Below are 22,427 nucleotides of genomic sequence, written 5' to 3' on the forward strand. Positions count from 1 at the left end.
ACGAGCTGAATATGCAAATTATATTATACTAGTTACATTAATTCAAACGAATGTACATTCAAGTAACTTTGAAAATAACCTTGTTTTTGTTTTTGAGTTCATAGACCGATCAGATTCTCGAAATATTTATGGATCAATCTGGCAAATTTTTTTTTTTTCTCGGAAGTTTAATACTCGGTTGTTAAAAAACTTTAGTATGTTTATTTTTTAACTGCCTGAGAAATAAATTTGACAGATTTTCTAAACAACAATTATTGTTTTTTCGTTTTCATTTATTAAAATATTTTAGGAACAAAAAAATCGGTCAAAAGAGAGTAAAGTTATCTGTGCGTGGGTCGTGGGGGTGGGTTGGAGTCGGCGGGGACTGGGCGTGCACGGGGGCGGCCGCTGGGCGGCGGGGCGCGTGCTCGCGCTGCTAGCTCGGCGGGGGGAGCACGTGGCGCGCGCTCACGTGGTGCTGCGGGCGCGCTCGCATCCGTCGTGCAACGTATGAATAATTGTGTACGGAGTGAATGAATCGATGCGGCGGCGGCGCGGGAGCGGCGGGGCGGGCGCGGCGGCCGCTGCGTGGCGGGGTGCGCCCGGCGCCGGCCGCGGCAGTCTCGTGCCGGTAGTCGGTAGTGCAACCGAGCGACTCCGGGAGTAGTCCCCGCCGCGTCGTCCGCTCGTAGTCGTAGTGCGTCCGCCGGCTTGCCCCACGCCGCCGGCGTTCGAACCCATGGAAACCCAGAATCAGGATGTGGCCCACAGCCCCGCGGAGGCGGCCAACGACCCGGGGTACGTCTCTCTCCATGTGCGTCCACGAACTAGTTCCGTTTCAGTTTCGGGATCTAACCATCATGTTTATCTTGCAGGAAGATGTTCGTCGGAGGTCTCAGCTGGCAGACTAGTCCAGGTACGCAAGTCGAACACCGGCCTCAGTGCGCGCCGCCGACGGAAGTGCATCCGATGCACTCGACGGCGGTGGCTGATCGCCCACTTAGATAACGACAGATCTCCCTCTCAGTCGTGTAAACTGTAGCGGATGCGAATTGTGCTCCACTTTCAGTGACGAATGGCTCGTTCATAAAATAAACATCGGATAAAGTTTGGTAATCAGCTGATTCGTATTGTTTTAAACTTTTCATTAGCGGTGTTCGGAGTAGTGAGCACTTGATGATGTCGGTCGGAGATGATTACTGGCGGCTATTAAAGTTTCGGAAACGTGGTAATATAGATAGATGCAGTAATTCAGTTAAGATGTCAAGGTATGTTGGCAGTCAGGTGTGCGGTAGCGGCCATGCCGGGTGCGCGCGCAACTTCCTCAGTTACTTTGACTTGTTCCTCCTCCAAGCGAAATTCGTCCGTATTTATAGTGAATTTTAGTACCAAATTGTTACCGAAATTCGTTAGCCGGTTTTTATCCTAAACAGTTATCACAACATAACCTCAATTTCAAGTTGGTTCGTACGGACACAGAGCGCGGCACCGGCCCTTTGAATTGCAATAACTGTATCCATTAAAATTCCTAATTGGCAATTAACTGTTAATGAAAAAGAAAGTGTTTTTTTAAAATATATATAAAACTAAAAAATTGTTTTATTCCAATCCTACGGCATAAAAAATTTGTATGGGTATGCAACTAAAGCGTCCATTTTTAAGGAAAATACCTGAAGTCCTATAAATTCCAAATTGAGTTTGTCTATTATTTTTTTTTCAAATTCCCGCAACTTCTACAACAGGACCGACAATAAACTAGAGCGTTCCAATTTTCAGTTCAAATTAATTGCGTAAACGTAGTTTGTAATAAAAGGTCCGGTGCGCGTGCGCAAGTGATGAGCTGCTTGCGGTATTGGGTCGTTCGCCCACGCTGCACTTTGATCCCTATATCTATGCCAACTTTGTTCTTCTTTGGAGTTATCTAGGCCGATATATCAATGATTACGCGAAAATATATTTCATCCATTAATAGGGCCATCCATCTATTCGGAATCTTTATTGCCATAAACGATTCATTCAACTACAACTATAAATAGTTATCTGGTCGATAAAATAGTTATCAAGCGTCTACCTAAATTATTACTTACATAAAACCAAGTAGTTTAGTAAGTATACGAAACTAAACTACGAAATAAATAAACTTTCTCTCTCTATAACGTGTATAAATTTTGTTAGGGTTTTTTTTATTCTTAGTAATATCGACTGTTTTTTTGCAATACCTATTCAACTTATGGCGTTGTGCCAAGTGCTTCTTGAACGGAGAAACTGGGGGATTATTGTAAGATCTATAAACTTGGAACTTTAAGTTGCACATTACCGCAAGAAACGCAAGCAACGCATTTTTCAGTACCTAATGAAAATACGAAAACTTGCCGAAGATTTTTTTGGCGCGTCACTTGGGCGATGTATTTGAATTATAACAATATTTTCAGTTTCAGGGCTCTTCGATTCCCATTATGACATAGCATTTACATCGTATTATCGTCACAATTGTCAGAAATTGTGTATTGATTAAAGACACTACTTTAGAAAAAATAATGTTACTTCAATCGTTAGCAATAATTGTATGATCATAATCAGTGGCGTGCATAGAGGGTATGCACAGGGTATGCAGATGATATAAAATGAAGAAAATCTCCAGCACGTGTTATAAAAAACTTAAGGATAGGCATTGTAAGAGTTACATAAAACAAAGCCTTAAGTATTTTTAACTAGTACTGGAGATTTTCTTCATTTTATATCTTCTGCATACCCTGTGCATACCCTCTATGCACGCCACTGATCATAATGTGGCAACAAGTTGGCGTGCGGCTTTTACGGCAATGTGCGATCAACTTTAAGCATTAGGGGCGGCTCGAGTCAAATCAGTGGTTGTAACTGGGAAAGTTCTATAACGTATAGCTCTATAACGCGGCTCAAGTTAGAAACACTATTTTAAGGCTCGCGCCACACGGAGGCGGGTCACGTTTAAACATTTTTAGTACCTAGGTAAAGGGAACCTATACCGCAACAGTATATTAATGCTAGATTGCCCGGTAACTTACTTGCCAACTACAGAACGCTATATAATAAAAGTAATCTGAAATAGCTATTGCCACGCAAAGCTATACATATTTCTAAATTATTAAATTTTTTTTTTGAAATATTCGATTGTTCCGCTGTTTCTTTCTAGCATAGAAAAGAAAACAAAAAAACTTTTTTTGGCAAAAAAAAAAAATTTTTGGGGCATTTTTTAGGGGTGGATGTTTTTTTATTTGACTAACGAAATGAAGGACTTCCATACAAACTTTCATTCTTTTCCGTATTTCACCCGTATTTTCAAGAAGTATGAAACACGTGTTTTATATTGTTTGTGTTTTAAAAATGGCAGACATTTATATGTATTCCTCTCCCCTCGAGTAGGATTCTCTGGTGTATTTAAAGAGAATTTCTTCAAAATTTTAAACTGAGACTAAAACCGCCACAAATTCGTGATTAGTGTAAAGCGTCTCAAAACCAGGCCACCGATATTGGAAGAAAAACTAGTAATTCATTTATTACAATACTCTACAGTCTAGTAGTAAGTAATTATATTCTAGTATCATGCTTACAATAGCACTTAAAAATTAAAATTTCTGTAGAGTCTTAACTACAATAACGATAATTTTTTTTACTAGATTTATGTCTATTAGGTAAGTAAACAAACACGACTAAGTTACTCAACATATCGAATCTGTCTAGTGACGAACTCTAGCATCGCTTTTAACGGGACGCTGTATTTTTCTTTAACAAACGTTTATAGTACAAATAAAGTAGGAACCTACTGTCCACCTTCATTCTTAAATTGCACATATTGTATTTTAGAACATTCTCGCTGACTTGTACACAACGTAGTAACTTGTTATTAAAAAAAATATCGCCTGGAGACAGATTTAGATTTATTAGATTAAAGGGATATTGGTGTAAGACGATAAAAAAGTAAACAATTGGCGGATATAATCGAGATCTTCAACACTTAGGAGAATAAACACATCGGCCAGTCTCAATTCCTGCTAGTTTAGCCATATAACTAAATAGGGGAAAAATACAAGATATCTGTGCCTTATTCATAATAATGAAGATCATTTACTACCTTCCAACACGTGTGCCTGCGACGTAAAGCGTGAAACACTTTGTTAGCATAAGATGTTTGCCTGCCTAAGTAAGAGCTGATAAGATTATTTTTAAAATTAATATCACGACACCTGGTTATCGTTAGATAAGAGTAAAAATTTTAGACATTTCAACCTAATCTCGGACAGAGTTCCACGGTTGTCAATATTGAAATTGTTCATATACACACATTTCAAATAAATACTCAATCAAAACAGATAAGGTTGACAGGTATTATTGTGTTTACACCAAAATGTGCTTCTTAAATGTGCTAATTATCTTGCGATTTATTTATGCAAATATGAAAAAAATGTGTCGTAAATATCTACACTTAGGTCAAAGAAGGGATTGTAATCTTTCTTAAAAATCGGATAGGGACAGGCATTACTCTCCGAAAGTCCATGACATACGATGAACATTAAGCTAATTAACACTAATCTGTGAAGACAATGCAAATCTACACGGTGCAATTTATATTTTTTTAAATATTTGTAGACCAAAAAGCTCTTTCAAAATGCACTAACATGGTAGATTTGCCTGGTTTTCGCAGAATTTAGCTCTCTAATCGGCATAAACCTAGGACACAACTTGTGGAATGAGTATAAAAAATATTTTTTTTGATTCTTCCTGTACCCAGCGTGAACTGAGTAAACATTGCGCAGGCTATACTACCAAACACCTCCGATTGAAGTTTTAAACAATTTTTATTAAAGGTAGCTGCTTTTATGCATGTATAAACGCAACGCCACTCACGCCGGATACAAAAGTACATACGGTCCATGTCTTCCGCTAAAGTAGGTAATAATTTTCCAATGAGAATAAGTATGTTGATTTTTATTACCGTTCCAAACTTTGTGACAGGTCAAAACTTTTGTGGCGTCAACCCCATAAAAGTTCTACCTACCCTCTTTTTCCTTGCTATTTTCTTAGTGCACAAAAAGTATTTTTCCTATTGCAAGAAATGTGGGACTGGCTGCGGCGTACTGGCTGCATATAACGTCTACCTTCCGGTTGAAATAATTAAAGTTGCGATTACCTTTTGATCCCAAAAGTGGGTAATAGTATCGCACGGGCCTATCTTTGTTTTTTTTTTTAGGTTTTTTGGTCAGTCTGACTTTTGATTTTAAAAGCTCTTACCTAGCCTTATAATTTTTTTAAAACTGCATTGGAACCGCTTGGAGGGTGCTATGTAGTGGGCCATTAATGGGCTGAGAATGATGATGATGATGACTGGAATTGGATTTTTTCAGTTTATCCCATTTACCTGCTAATATGTCAGTTGGTTTAACACCCTGTGCACGTCACTATTTGTACAGTCTGGAGTCTTAACTGAGATCTGCTCTGCATCCATACAAAGTTTTTGGTACCAAAGCCGGCACGGACCTATTATATACTATATTAAAGCCCGCTTTTTTCTAAGAAACAGCTTGAGGTATCAAGTATAAACTGAATACTAACGTCGATTAACTGCTATAGCTGAACAGATGGAAAGAATATAAGGCTTTTCAAAACTTATTTTAACACAATACTTACCTACACAGTACCTTATTACTTACTGATCCTCAAACCAAAAAAAAATGATAAGCCTTTATGGCTTATCATTTTTTTTTGGCTTGGTAAATGGAAAAAATCCGAAAAGTCTTTTTTGCTTTTGCTGGCCAAACATCGCGTAAAATATAAAATGTCACATCTGGGGTTTTTTACAAAACCTTAGGAACCATTTGGTTTTCCTGGGAGAAAAAGGAGCCTTTTTTACTCTCCCTCCTTTTAACTAACTCTGCGCCAAAAATCAGGTTGTTTAGTTTCGATTTGTACGTAGATACATTTAATTAAACGCATTTTTTTAATTACTTATAGGTGTCTTCCGTTTCACATCGCAGAAATTAGGGAATAGATATATCGCTTTAGCGATAAGACCGTCTTTGAACACCTAAACTAGTTTTTAAGTTTCTCTATTGTTTCTTTTTACTTTTTTTTCTTTGTGTATTTTGCTTTTGCGTGTGCAATAAAGAATTCAATCAATCAATCAATAGAAGGTAAACCTTATCGTTTCATGATCTTGCGATATAGTCACTGACAGGAAAGTGAAATAAAATTTAAATAAAATTTTAGGAAAACTTTGTGCGTTGGAGTTAAGATATCCGTTTTCAAGATGAACAGTAACGTTCAATACTTCAAAACTAGTCTTAACTGCGAATGTTAACGCTTTAATACATACCCTACCTACTTTTTGTTATCTGAAACGATTTTCTGCAAAACGGAGCAAGGTTAGTTATAACTTTGTTTATAAAGGAGAAACTCATTATTTTTGTTGCGAGCATACTTAAGTCGTTTCACACCGAGGTAGTTTGTAGACAAAAGGTTGAACTCCATTATCTGGCTCACTTCGCGCGCCTGGCATATCATTGACACACCGGCTCGAAGATTTAACTGTCCGACTTTAACATTACAGAAATAAACATTGCTAAAATGCAAGCTGCCGAGCGTGTTTAATGCGAGTCCTTGATGCATGCACTAACGCATTATTTTAATGGGATATTTGTATTAATGTCTACAAAATTTATAGGCACGCCGGATAATCTCTTGGGTAGCTATATGAAAATTGATTATCATTTCATATGTAGGTATATCATCATATATCACTCTGTCACCATGTAAAAAAAAATATGGTGTTTTACCGGTTGAATTGATAAATAGGTTATCGAGGGAAAAAAATAATGGAAATCTAAAAAAGTTTTTTCAGTAGCCTTAAAACGCTATCTGGTAGGTACGGTACATACGGCTTATATTGCTTTGGATTAATGGAGTAAAACCTTTGTTAGGGAGACTGAGGATTTGTTAAATAATTTAACAAACCGTTAAATTGAAATTAAAGAAAGGAATAAGTTTATTTAATAACGCGTGCGCACTACCAGTGGTTTAGTCTGTGCGTTGATTAACATTTAGTCAGATTTTGAATTCTATACATATAGATACCAACCGGTACCTGTCAGGGGAATTCCCGTCGCATATATCCTTTCTCGAAGATATATCAAATTTTTCTGTGAGTAATTCTAAATAATTAGTTTTATATACTGACGGACTGTCGATTGACTCTGTAATCGAACAGATTCTAGGCTATTCAGACCAGGGCGCATTTGGACCTTTCGCAACTGAAATGATTATATAATTATTGTCAGCACCCTACAGGATGGACAGACGACATAAAACGAGTCGCAGGGAGTGGCTAGATGCACAAGACAATGGAAAGATGCATTGAATACTTATTAATAAAAATTGCTTGGATGTGCTAGGTGATAATGATGCACACACCATAAAAAAAACATGTTTACCTATACTTTTAAGAAGCGTCCGTAAGTAGGCCCAAGTAGGAATTTATTTAATAATTGAAATTTAAAAATTTCATTGCGGCTGTACGCAACACAATACATAGTGTAGGCTTCCGACGATTGAGATGATGATGCACACAATTTAGAAACAATTATATAAATAAATATGGGTACAACGACAATTCACACATCGCCATGTTTTTTTTTTTTTTTTTAATGTTTTTAGACGAGTGCACGACTGCAATCACACCTGATGGTAAGCTATGATGCAGTCGCTTGCCTAGAAGATGCCTAATCACTCTTGATTTGAAGGTTCTCAGGTAGGTACTGTAGGTACTGGCAAAAATGGAAGCTAGAAGGGCATTCCAGATCCTAGCGGTGCGGATCAGAAACGAAGATGCGAAGCGCTTCGTAAGCGTGTTATGGGTTCTAATATGACTGATAAATATTTTTAGGCTTAATATACATTATACATAAATACTTATAATATACAGATAAACACCCAGACACTTTTTCAGCACACATTTTTATCACATAAATATTTTCCAGTTGTGGGAATCGAACCTTGGACTCCGAAAGCAGGGTCGCTGCCCACTGCGCCAGATGGCCGTCAAACACATACCTACACAATTCGTTTGCAATAAAAATATATATTATATATTCGTTTATAAGAAGTGTCTGCAAATAGGCCCTAGTATTTAAAAAATTGAAATTGAAAGATGCACGGTTTTTTCTTTAGAAAATTTGTTGTAAAATGAGCTTTAGGTAGGTATTTGCGTGGTCGGCTGGACGCAACACAATACAGATGGGAACGGGATCTGAACTCGTTACGGTTATTACTACGGCGATTGTTTGCACGGACTGCGTTCGCGCGATGCGCGCATTGCATCTCCAACGACTTACTCAACCGCTTTGTTACTTAAATTCCTTTGAAAAGTTTACGAGAAACCGAATGGTTTTGCACTCGTAGAGCATTTTCATAACTAGTTGATATTAAGTAACTATAGAATAGGTTACTAATTAGAGTTGAGGTTCTCATACAATTGATTGTCTACGGGGAAATAAGTCAGAATAACGTTTATCTAATCCAAATTTTTCCCTAAAGCCTAAAGTTAATGAAGATCCGATAAGTCTAAAACGTTCATGACAGGACTTTTCTCACACTCACTTTTCTCTTCACCTATATATTAATCTAGATATACACACGATGAATAATGCATTATACAACTACAGAACGGAATAGATTGTCGTTATTTAATTTCCACTCTGAAGTTTAGGCGTTGACGACGTCAATTCGCCAAGTTTCTAAACTTATCGAATTTCTATGTGCCGCAAACACTATTTCATCTTGAGTCCCTTAGCATAAGTTTAAGCGTTTACACATCGATACATTTAAGTTTCAAAGTATAATAGACTTAACGGTCTTCGTTTTAAAGTGGGAGATTTAATGCACATTTGCAAATTACTATGGTACGCTAGGAGCGACGAAATAAATATATTTATGTTATATTTTTCGGTAAGTATTCGAATATATTTCATATTGTCTATGAAATTCTTCAAAGTACTTCTTTAGTGTTCGTTACATAATATCCATCATCAACAGTGGCGTGCACAGAGTTTTTGACCAGGGTATGCATCAAGAAGGAAAATGGCATAAAATGAAAAAATCCTTCCCCTTTACGAGTAATACAAAATTTTTAGGGTATGCAGTGCTTTTGTGCATGTATGAAGTGCACGCCACTGATCATCATAATCATCTGTAGCCAATTAACGTCCTACCGTTGGGCACAGGCCTCGTCTCTCAGTAGAGACTGGATTTAGAGCATAGACCCACCACGCTGCTCCAATGCCTATATTATACCTACCGTTATTTAATAGAAGTGAAAATATTTATCAGCATCCTTCTTTGAAATAAGTAGGTCCCTAATTGTAGGATATATATATTTGACAGCTGGTTGAAACAGTGGGCAGCGACCCTGCTTACTGCGTACAAGGCAGTGGGTTCGATTCCCACAACTGGAAAAATGATTGTGGCATGAACATGAATGTTTTTCAGTTTCTGGGTGTTTATCTGTATATTATAAGTATTTATGTGTTTTATATTAATCAGCTATCTTAGTACCTATAACACAAGCTACACCTACTTTCGGGATAGATGGCGATGTGTGTATTGTCGTAGTATATTTATTTATTTATTAGTAACTTGAGAAAGTAGGTAGAAACGTATAAAAGGTCTTCTATAAACTTATCGAAAGGCATTATAAAATTTGATTTTTTCATACAAAAGTTACTTTAAAACTATCGATCGATCGATCAACCTTACATCTTATAAATAGTTCTTTAGGTTGAGGAGAAAAGTACAACTAAATATTAAAACACTTTAGTGAGAATAAGTCTTACTTAGTCTTATGAGACTTAGGATATAGTGGAAAACAATTGAAGTGTTACGGTGCCTACTCGAAAACTATCAACGTTTACGAGACGTGCTGTCTCGAACTAAGTGTACAGTATCAAGCAGGCGGCAGTACACGGCTTGACTGTTTTGTAAACAAATAAGTGTTCACTAATGCACTTCGATGAGTTGTGGACAGATACAAGTTACAGATTGATTGAACTGTTTGACTAAATTGCTATAGGGCGAGATTTCACAGCTGTTTGAATCAGGAAGTATGACCTGCCTATTGTAGATGTTTCTGTGTTATAGTGTTTTAGGCATAGCATTTTGAAATTATGTTATCATACGGTTTCATACTTTTATGAATGGAACAAGATATTTTTATAGTATATAACAAGATAGTTTTAAATTAAAGGTAAACACCTTCGAATCTATCACTTTAGTAACCACAGATTAAGTAGGTGAAGATGTAAAGTTATAACCTAGGTTTTAACATATATACAGTACGTAGTTTCCTACCGTTGATTGCGTATTCACCTATACTGACAGTCACTATCGGTAGCGATCTGTATTCTTCACGGTGTACAAAGTTGTGTGCAATAAATGTACATCCGTTGATGTCGAATCGTGCTTTTGGATACAATCGGGTGGGAACTTCCAAGTGATTCAAGAAAATTTACATGTGGCAGCTGCCTAAACAGTATAAAATAAACAGAAGTGCCACCTCGTAATTTGTACCGACTTAAAAAAAGTGGTTCTTTCTTGTCTTTATGGTTTCACCGATTTCACCTTAAATTGTTTTGGACCGATTTCGAAAAGCCTTTGAAAAACTCTCGTGTTCACCAAGTTAGCATACTCATACAACACTGCTACGTGTTTGTTGACCTCTCCTCTTATATAAAACGAAATCTTTTAATGATTCATATGATTTAGTCTGCAAGACACAACTTCATGCTGCTGAGCAATTAAAGTTTCGGTTGATTTTATTTAACAAACTTTGTAAACTTTTGTAGTTATGGAAATCAATATCACATAATATTAACATAGGTGCTAAATATACGAATTAATAAACATATTTATACAAATAAAGGGAGTTAATGTCATGTATTTTTAGGTGGTTTAGGTAATTAAATAATATTACCGCGTAAATGCTAATATTTTAATATTGCAGAAAAACTATAAATTTAATAAAATGTAGTAATATGAGTAGGTATAGAGTACCTACATTCTTGCTCAGTTTTTTTCTTACTTAAAAAAATGGTATTGTTCAAATACTAGATACATCATAATATTCTAACTTACGCATCTATACCTGTAGGTACATGCTTTGTTTTAAAGAAATAGTTCTGACGTACTTTTCAAAAACCGGCATGTCAAACCACACAATGTGGATTGTGGCTAGTATATATGCTTACAACCAACTGATTTATTGTAACCATTCTGTTAGTGATGACGAATCTTTCGTGTTTGATGTGGTGAGATTATTTAGGTGTTCTTTGTAGTGAAAGATTAGAATGAAAAGGTAAACCACGTCACAGTAAAAGGATGAGATGCGATACTAAAACCACATGTAGAGACCATCGTAATACCTATATAAATACATCGTGCGAAGGTAGGTCGACCTAAAGCGACCTTTCAGATGGTTGTGGTTCTACTATCGGTTTAAAATGTTTAATAGTAGACAATTCAAAATTTTTATATTTTGTGTGTAGATGAAACCAGAAGCTCTTTCTTCCGCAAATCTAAGCAGCATAGTTGCAATGCTGCGTAAGAATATATCACAAATTGCCTCCAGGTTTGCGTGACTTACCACATGAACGCTTTAGGAGGGATCGATGGCTGTGGTTGTTGAATAAGTGTTATTATTCAGTAAATTAAATGCTGTATTACGGATCTGAAAGACAGATGACAATTCTTGTAATACACCTGCAGCTGTTGTAATTAAAGGCACATGAGTTTTAATACTTACGCCTCAGGTTGATGGGCATAGGTCGTCAAGTTGCAGGACGTGTTGCTTTCATGCCCTGCGAACTGTTGCTCTGCGATGGTTTACCATCAGGTGCTTGATCCGTCAATTATTCTTGGTCCGTTAATAATTCATATAATTAATAAATAAATAAATAATAAATAAATAAATAAATATACTTCGACAATACACACATCGCCATCTAGCCCCAAAGTAAGCGTAGCTGGTTTATGGGTACTAATACGACTGTTGAATATTTTTATGAATAATATACATAAATAATTATAATATACAAATAAACACCTAGACACTGAAAAACATTCATGTTCATCACACATACATCTTCCAGTTGTGGGAATCGAACCCACGGCCTAGGACACAGAAAGCAGGGTTGCTGCCGACTGCGCCAGTCGGCCGTCATATAATTTAAATGGAACTCAAATTAATTAACTTTTTTAATAAGTAGGTACATGGCTTAAAACTACGAAATGGTAAGACCTAATTTCGTAATCATTATAAAAACGTATTTAATAACGTGAACCACATTAGAATATACTTTGATACCAAGATGCAAAATTTTCTACAGAGATGTAAAAATTTGTTTTCCATCTTTCAAATGATTTAGAGCGAGTCAGGAATGTAAACAATTCTACGTTCCCAAGTTATATATAGGCACCTAAATCGCGACAGAATGAGTGGAGTTCTTAAAGTTAATGCACAGAAGTTTTTCGCTAGCAAACCATTTCTGCAATTTCTCCAGGCTTACGTAACTTTCAATCCATACATCTGAACTTCTGAACGCACATGTGTGATCGTTAGGCATAGATTCACGCGGCTGCGTTGTTGTCATTACTCATATGTCGCGCACACGACCTCACGTTATCCCGAGTCACTGTTGCGTCTGTAAAATGTCACATATCATAGCCCCTGTCACAGAAACTCAACTTTAAAACTACTACCGCAGAGAATAATTCACATTCATAAACTTTACATATGCTCCTTTTTGGAATACCAAAAAAAGAGAGCAGCGCATCTTCAAACGACATGCTAATTGACGTCGGCGTGAAGCGACAACTTAAAGCTGCGACTATATTTTTTAGTTTTGAGGCTCACCGTCCTTTTTTTGTCTCAAGCACATTATTATTAAAGTTTTTTTTTTTTAATTAAAAAAAATATAAAATCTTTACGTTCAAGCCGTAGGTAGTGTAGGTAGGTCTAAATGCCATTTTTAAACTATTTATTTCAAGACCAACTTAAAAGTCATTGATTGATTGCTCGCAACGCTCATTAATTCATACCAGAGAACGTCTATAAGTACCTAGTTAAAATAATGTGAACTATGTCTGACACATAATGCGAGCTAATAGAAATAAGTAGCAAATTATTCTGCGAATGCAAATTATAATATCCAAAGAAAATCACGCTTTTATATAACCATGCTAGCTGTTGCCCGTGACTTTGCGTATCTTTGGGAATATCCAAAGCCCTCTGCTGAATATTCCCATACAAACCGGGATCCGGGATGTTAAGTACCTATCCAATATCTGTCTCAGCTCAGGCATGCAAGCTATCTTTGTGCAAATCATCGTCAAGACTAGTTTAGCAGTTAGGCTGTGCATGGATATCAATGACCTCGGCCGTGGCTATCGAGCGATTGAGCGTTGCCCGATGATGCCGCGTAGGAACCGATTAGGGGTTGGGGGATGTTTAATATAACTTGCATACCCCTTACAGGTTAGCTTGCTTTTTCCATCTAATACTTGTACTGGTGGTACAAGTTGAGATTACAGTCAAGAGCTATCTTTAAAATAACCGAGGTTTAGGTACTACAGTGATTCAAAGTAAAAAAATAAAATTATGCATTTAAATTTAAATTTTGAATTTGGAAGTAGCTGATTAAATTTTTTTTTGCTGAATCAAACGAACGCAACTGATTTTATTGATACTGCCACTGCACCACGCTATCTACTGACACTCGATTTAACATGCCTCATGCCACATAAAACGAAATTAACAAAGTGATATTTTTATGTTTTTTCTAAATAATAAGTAAATATTTGATTACATTTTTCAGATTTTTCATATAGGAATTAAAAATTCTATTTTATATTTCTTTTATACATATTTACCTGAACAGTGTTGTTATGAATATTTTTGAGTTTAATTCACGTAAGAATAGTCATTGTGAACGAGATAATGGATATCTACGTTCTCGACCGGTTACCAATTCAAATAGGCACATAATGAATGTGTATTGAATATCGTCTGACAGACAAACAAATACTGCTTTGAAGTAAACAAATTGGATCAGCCGGCTTATAACTATCGCTCTACACGCACAGAGGGATAATATGTAATCGTATCTAAGTACATAACTACCAACAATTCTATATGCGTGCGTTGCATATTATGCAATTAGCATTGCAATCATCTGCGAATATCCAGCACCATGTTAGTATTCATACATAATAAGATGTCTGCTCTTTGTCTAGAAGTTATTTTATGACACTACAAATGAGCATTTGACTGCAATGGCGTGCACTTCATACGTGCACGAAAGCGTTGCCTACCCTAACATTTTCATTTAACTGACATCAGTGGAGGATTTCACCATTTTATGCCATTTTACATGTTTATGCTTACCCTGTTTTAAATTCCTGTGCACGACAAGTATATATTATACAAGTATATTTCGAGAGTCTAAGATTCTTTGTCAAATTATTTTTAGTAATCAAATAAATTCTGTATTTACCCAGCTATTGAACAGCGATAGTGGTTGGATAGGTACATTAAGTGCGTGGAAACTTTATGTGTATGCTAGTATATATCAAGCTAGTGTTGACTAGTAATTTATTATCATGATTTATAAGCGTATCAATCTATTTGGTTTGACGCGACTGTGTTTTCGGGACGGATTCCGTCGACCACACACCGTCATATTTGTCATTCTATTTTGATATTAAATTATCTAAACAATTGAAAACGTACGTATTACGCATATACCCATACATATACCTAGGCATACCTACAAATAAGTAAAATTAAAGTGAATAGCTTTTATTTGGAATAATTGGTTGAGATGATAAAGTTATTTAGCATAATCAAAACATATATTTTTTTTATGCGTATGTCTGTTTGTGCACCCTTATATTGGAACTGGAGGCAGTGACATAGTCTGCATCTTAGTGACAAAAGATAGCAGGACAACCTATAAAACCAAAAATAAAATCATATATGTGACCTTTGATACCCATACATGCCTGGAGTAACAGATCGATCGGGCTGAAATTAGCCATAGGTCGTAGGTAAAATGCGTACGGAATCATGTGACAAGATAGTGTCTAATGAAATGCTGCGCATTCACTCATTTGGTCCCTTATAATACAAAACATAAACATGACAAAATATGTTGTAAACAAAATATACTTCCGTAGAGTTACTAATGTTTTGGTGGGTATTATCTCAAGAGCTCTATGAGTCGACCATAAACGCTATCAATATTTTTTTCATAGCTAATTAGTTACTTTTTATATATGTTTTGATAGGGATATCTTGTTAGTTGCGTAGGTAAAAATAGAGCATGGCAGGCTATAAGATTGCTGTATATTGGAAAAGAATTTGTTATTTTGTTATAATTACTATTATTATACTAATATCCGGCTAGGTTTGTTGTGGGGTTCTTTTAGACATTGCCCGTTTGGAATCCTCGTAGCTTCAAAAGGTTTTAATTAAGTTAACGAATTTAGTTATCGCCATCACTATCCTCACCATCACTTCAATTTATTTATTTATTCAATTTATTTATTTAGTATTTTAAATATTTGAACTAAAGAACTCGGCTACTCGGCTAAAGAACTTTTCGTTCGTTGAGTTTGATAGTTAATGTACTGAACGTTCGGAAGAGTGTCGTGGGGTAAAGTTGTGTAGCTTCTATTATATTCGTATAAAAAGTAATTGTAATAGATAAGACTAAAATAAATTCTTCTTTCTTCCTAATTACCTACTGGATCGGTATAATTTATTTTTTTATTTTTTGTATTAATCTCGTTCCTTTTGAGACCTTTGTCAAAGACTAACAAAACTAGTCCTAGTAACCTTTTGTAGTCAATCATATTAAATTTAAAATGATGTGATTTAGCTAACATTGCATAGCTAGCAAAATTTCATCTCAATCAGTTTGGGATAACTGGTTTAAAATTCAATTGCTAGATTCGACCTAAACAAACAAATATTGCCAGTTAAATAAAAGCGTTTAAAAATATAGCAACGAACTCTCCTAGCACGAGCTAATAAAATAACACGTTTTGTAACAATTGCATTGAAACTAGAACGAAGATAAGCCATTTTCATGGTTTCGACCATATTATCTTCAATACGTATTTTTTCCTCGTTCGATAAATTACCCTTAGTTACCTAGTTAAAATACGCAGGTCATGTTGTTACATACCGACTACAGTGTAATACATATAGTATGATAACAATAATAACATAAGCTTGTATTCAGGTACTGTATAATTTTTATCACAAAATAACTTAAAATTACATTCTAACAAACTGTTAGTCTAAAACTGTTAGTCTAACAAAAAAGGCCTCTTCCATCTTTTTCCAACCTAGTCTATCATTGGCCTTCTTTGGCCATATCATTCCTGCTACAGATTTAAGTACCTAATTGTTCCCATTTTTAAAATTGTCCTTCTCGTCCATTACCTAATACTTTGGATACCAATTTGTTTGTTACTTACTCCATTTATCTACGCTACGCTATGTACCACCTTGTCCGTCTACATTAAGGTTTCCTAAATGTTTTCCTAGTAAGTGTGTCATCCTCTAGTTTCGTTCTTTCCCATAAACCTGTATTTCTCATTTTATCAGACCTCTTCTCTGGTTCTTCTCTTAGTTTTTTAATTTGTATGGATGTGTAAAACAAGCTGATTTTGTTACGCTATTATAAACCTATCTATACTATACGTGTTAAATTTAAAGGTTATGTTCCTTCACTTATTATATAAGTACAAGATCCCGCGAATTTATCAGCACAGATTTCAGTTTTCTCTCTGCTTTGCAAAAGTACAATCAAAATCGGTTTAGCTACCACAATTCCGCACGAATTATTCCCAACATAGTTCATCTAGATAGGCTTTCGATCGGTGAAGTAACTAATATTTCCAGTTACTGTGTCAACATAATTTCATAAGCAATATGTTTTGCTCCTGCATCCAATCTGCACTCATTGATTGTGTAAATGTCTACTGGTCTCCAGCTGGATCAATAGGATTACAATATATTCATCAGACAACAACCATAATGTGGATTGTTTTGAACAATTGTATGACCTAATGGCTACCTTCATCACCTTGATAGCTGGTGCTCCTAAACCGTCTGTTATATCATATTTTTAACTAATAACAAGAACATTTTGACCGAAATACAAGTATCGTAAATAGTTTATAGTTGAAGGAATTCTAAACATGACTTTATTGTCTACTCCCTCGTACAGTCATGATAAGAATAAAGTAAGATTATGAGACCAGACATTCTCTGACATAATATAATAACGTTTATTTCTGCAAAACCAACAACATATGCTAAGACAATAAAGACATTTTTTTTTCATAAGGATTTACCCCGCATTGTTTTACTCTCATCTAAAATCTTATTGCCTTTATCTTAACCAAATATTTTTGTTAACACATCTGGTCCCCTTATATTTTATTTATGAATTGACATCGTTTCTGTAACTCAGCGGCCTTGATTTTGCATCAGCCTAACTGATATCTCGTTGTTGTAGATTCATAATTCGAGATAAGATATTTTATATTATTGACTATCTCGTTAAAGAAAGTTAGGATGTTTGACTGCGGATCACAAGATCTTAGGTTAGTTTTTCAGACCAAATGTGTCTAGGTATTGGGTTTGTCACCAGCATGATGTCGAACGTTATACCACCATTGTACTTGGAAAGCATGTTTAAGCTATCGTTTCTGGTATGACCTTTAATATTCGTGATATATACTAATGTTTAAACCTCGCCAATCTATATAAAATCAACGTGCAGAATCTTGGCTTAGAGTTAGCTTCTCTAATGACAAAGGAAACCTTTCAGGCCCTGATCGCTGTCTGTACACCAATTTTGCATCAAAATCAAATCAATAAAACCTGACAGATCAGCTGCTATACATTTACGTACTTCACCCGTTCTAAGGGCCTTCTTCTACCCGGGAAGCTAGGGCATTTTCCATTTTTAACCATTTCCAAAGTTTAGTGATCGAGTTCAAGACATCAAAGGGGATTTCCTGTGTCGATCTCTAAACATTGAAATCTTTGTCTTGTAACTAATTGTTACTATGAATTAACGTTTATCATCATCATTTTTATCACATCCACCCATTACCCTCTACAGAGCACGGGTCTTCTCCCACAATGAGATGGGGTTAAGGCCGTAGTCCACCACGCTGGCTTAGTGCAGATTGGTCGACTCCACACATCTAAGAGAACATTATTTAGAACTCTCAGGCATGCAGGTTTCCTCGCGAGTTAGAGGTGCGTGCTGGGATTCGAACTCAGCCCCCCGAAAGGGAAATCGAGCTCCTGCTTAACACCTACGCCTCAGGTTAATCAACACAGGGTGGCATGTTGCAGGATGTGTTTCTTGCGTGCCCATCGAAGTGTTGTTCTTTTTAGAGGCGATATTTTTCCACTTACCGTCAAGTGGACCATCTACTTGATCCGCCATTTTATACTATATAAAAAAATACTCTAATCTGGAGTCCAATATGTTTACTGGCCGTAACCGACTTGGAGCTAAGATTTTTAATCCTTGTAGTTTCTGAAAAACAGAGAATTAAGAACCTGCTCGATATCTGCTTATTAATATGGACCTAAGTTGTCGAGAAGTTCATTGGTTTAGTGAGTTAGTAGTTGTCTTTATTTAATGGATAGTTCAACACAATATGAATTTGCCTGTAACAATTAAATGACCAATTGAAAATATTAACGATTCGTAAACAACCTCACACAATCGCACTACTGATATGAATCTGTATTTTTATGAGGATTAAGCCGTAGGTATTTGATAATCATAATAATAACCAGACAGTTAATGTGTCGCGCAATATTAATTAAAACTTTATTGAATTCGATGCAGGCGAAAGTGATTATCTCCGCAATACAGAATCTCGTTTTTATGGTTATCGTCTGTTATTATAGGATACATTCTGTTAATGCAAACCAGTGATATCTCTAGATTCTGCAAAAATAGTTAAATCTATCTTATGTTAACAGTCTGAGCCCAGGTTGTACCTATCACATAATCTCTTTGAAGAAGGACGATATTTTTGTATCAAATCAGTTCATTTACCATGAAATTGGCTTGATCGCAACCGATAAGATGTATAAAGAAGACCTACTGAATTTTGAAATAAAACATCTTAGGCTGCAATTAGATTATTTATTTTGCGAAAATGGAGAGTGAAATTTCAAGGACGCAATTTTGTTACTAGAGCAAGAAGAAACAAATAGAGAAATAGAAACAGAGCAACAAATAGTAAATCTAATACAATCCACGTTGTTACCGTATTGTAAGATATAAAATGAATACCTGAGGTACAGTGGCGACTGGTGTGCACAGGGTAACACGGTAGGCATAATGCAGGCAACTACAATCTTATCATATAGAATCTTATCTATATATATAAAAGGAAGTTGTGTTAGTTACACCATTTATAACTCAAAAACGGCTAGACCAATTTTTATGATATTTGATTTTTTGGATTTTTCTTAGTCCGGAATAGGATAATAAGTATTAAAATATAATTCTTTATATTAATTTATTAAATTATAATTCTATCAAAAAAAAGATCCGCGGTACGAAGTTACAGACAGCCGGGACAGCTAGTAGTTATATAAAAGTTGTAAGGTAGGTAGTGCTTGTGTGCATGTACGAAGTACACTCCACTGTTGAGGTTTTTGTGTGGAATGAAATCAATTATTTTCTGTTATATCGCATAAGAAGCGAAATAGTGTGAGGTGTAATGACTATGTTGAGTTTTAAATTGGAGTTTATTTTCGAGTTATATTTCTATCGCTGCACGTACCTACATAGGCGTCTTTATACCTAGTTCTTATGTCTGACCGGTTGTTTCATGCTTGATGTATATCATGGGTTAATATGTATTCCTCCAGGGATAACGCCATCACACTGATATATACAATAAGAACATACCCACTACCATTACCACTGTTATAGAGTTTTACGAGCATTTATTATTTTGACAATTAAGTCGTTGTCATACCTACTCTTAACGTCGAGAATCAGGCATAGATTTGGCTTTTTCTATCTGTATCAGATAATGAACTCAAAGTCAACAGCCATAATCAAACTCAGTATAAGCAATAGTGCAGTGGCGGGTGGATGGTTAAACGTGTCTCATAAAATTTTAGCCACCTACCCGCTATTATTATATTATCTTAAAACTGAATACATATTGTTTACATATTTCATAATATAGAATAAAACGTATAGATTTTATAGTAAGTACTTGGGCACGAGGAATGGCAACTCACTGTGATACAGTTTTAACTAGTACAGGAATTGGCGTAACTGGAACCTGGTCTTACAAACATTTTGTACATTCCTATATATTTGCAATTACTAGTTTATTATGTAACCAGGTATTAATTTTTGGTTTAAAGGTCGCTGGTACTTATAAAACTGTGAAACCTGATAAAGGCACCATCAACCAAATTTTATGTTTTAAGAAGTTTTGTTTATTTATAAATCTTAAATGCAATGTTTTTTATATACTTAATCTAGAACTCTGCGTATCTGGGTACCAGGCCATGGAGGAATACAGGGCAATGAGCTGGCTGACGTGCTAGCTCGCAAGGGATCCGAACGAACATTCATCGGTCCTGAACCATGTATAGCGCTTGCACCATGTGTGGTGAACATGGCCCTATCAACATATGCCAAGAAAAAATCTCCGGCAGAATGGGACAAATTAGAAGGTCTAAGGCACTCCAAGAAATTCTTTGGCGCAACTGGAGTGTGTTTTCGAAACAAGATTAACAGACTGAGAAGGAGACAGGCAAGATCAGCCATAGCGGCCATAACAGGACACTTCGGCACAGGGTCCATGCTGCTCAAAATGGGCATAATTGATGACCCTACATGTAGGGCCTGCAACGAGGACGTCGAGTCCATGGAGCATTTACTTTTTGAATGCGACGGATTGGCTAGAAAGCGGTTGGACCTCTTGGGAGTGGCCTATCCACAACCAGGGGATTACTGTGCCTCCAACCTAAAAGCTTCAATCAAACTCTTAGAGTGGATATTTGAAGCTATTTAGGGTTAGGGGATACAAGGACGGGACGAGCACAAAAGATCCTGGAGGGTCGAAGTGCATCCGCTGAAGCGGGCCCTGATTACAAGATAGATAGATAGAACTCTGCGTACAAACTATTTTTGGCCTAAATAAAGTTTATATAAGTTTATTATTATTATTATAATTTGCTTATCAGATATTTACGCTAGGTATATCTATAAACAGCAGGTCTGAGTCCAATTTATAAGTTGCTAGTGTTCTAAGGTCTTATCACTCGGAGATGTCTATCTTAATATTACACTACACTATGTGGTACCTATACTTGCGAAACTGTGCAGTAGGTATTAGTGACTACAGTTTGCAGGGTCACGCCGCGCCGGGCTTGGTATTTAAAGTGGTGGTAATTGTTTAATATGCACACATGTTCTGAATTATAAATATAATAGTAAATGTATGCAAGAGCCAATTGAAGTTACAACCATAACTTAGTTTACAGTTTTTCAAACAGAAGGTTCTACATTTTTTACTACTGCGAATGATTCATACGGTCCCAGAAACATACTCGTATGTTACCGTACATATTATGCCTACTAGCCTGAAACTTCATTTGGTTTGAACTCAGTTGTTACTTTTCACAATCACGCGGGAATCGTTCGTTTTCGTATAAGTTTTCGTAGGTGCTCTTCCTTACAATTTGATACAAAATTTTACACGTAATAAAGTTCAATATTGTAAACCCCGTTAGAACGGTTCCCGACAGTTTTTCTATGATGAAAATTACCTATTGTATCGTCAACTCCAGGACTCTAGCTAGGTATAGGTATGTTATTTTTTGCGTATCTTTAAGTAATTTTTTTATGCCACCATAAGTGCTATAAGTTTTATATAAGTACCCTTGACTGCTATCTGCAGGGCTTGCACGGGTAGGAGACAAACATTATATCCCCCGACTATATCCGCTGACAAAGGATAAAATTTACGAGCCCACCTGCTAAAGCACGGGGACATGGAATAGGAGAAGTTTGCCCCCGTTTATTATTACACATATATTATTTGAATATTATTTCCGCTTGTACGCTAGTGCTCTAAGAGTTGATACAGCTGTGGGAGAAGGTAAATTTGTATCCTTTCCCCGGGGAGATCATTATCTCCTGCACATGCGAGCCGTGCTGTTGGTAAGAACATATTAGTGTATTATCCATAGTGAACAGTGAGGATGCAGTCTAAAAGGGCAGCGGACTAGGTGGTTCGGGGTAAATCTGTTATATTTAACTTATACCTCCTACTCTAATGAATAAATATAC

The 22,427-nt window shown here is 36.2% G+C and overlaps 2 protein-coding genes across 6 annotated transcripts in view; both read left to right on the plus strand.

Annotated features, from left to right (window-relative positions):
- The window catches only part of LOC120624200, a 166,659-nt gene that overhangs the window by 24,105 nt on the left and 120,127 nt on the right, over positions 1 to 22,427 (plus strand). The window lies entirely within an intron of this gene.
- Positions 559 to 22,427, plus strand: part of LOC120624201 (RNA-binding protein Musashi homolog Rbp6) — a 692,918-nt gene continuing 671,049 nt past the window's right edge. For all 4 annotated transcript variants that reach the window (XM_039890595.1, XM_039890597.1, XM_039890596.1 and 1 more), the window contains exons 1-2: positions 559 to 777; positions 855 to 895. In XM_039890595.1, the coding sequence (XP_039746529.1) occupies positions 719 to 777; positions 855 to 895 (100 nt within the window). In that variant the 5' untranslated portion in view covers positions 559 to 718. The remainder of the gene's footprint in view (positions 778 to 854; positions 896 to 22,427) is intronic.

Source organism: Pararge aegeria, chromosome 6, assembly GCF_905163445.1.
Source record: "Pararge aegeria chromosome 6, ilParAegt1.1, whole genome shotgun sequence".
NCBI classification, from domain to species: domain Eukaryota; kingdom Metazoa; phylum Arthropoda; class Insecta; order Lepidoptera; family Nymphalidae; genus Pararge; species Pararge aegeria.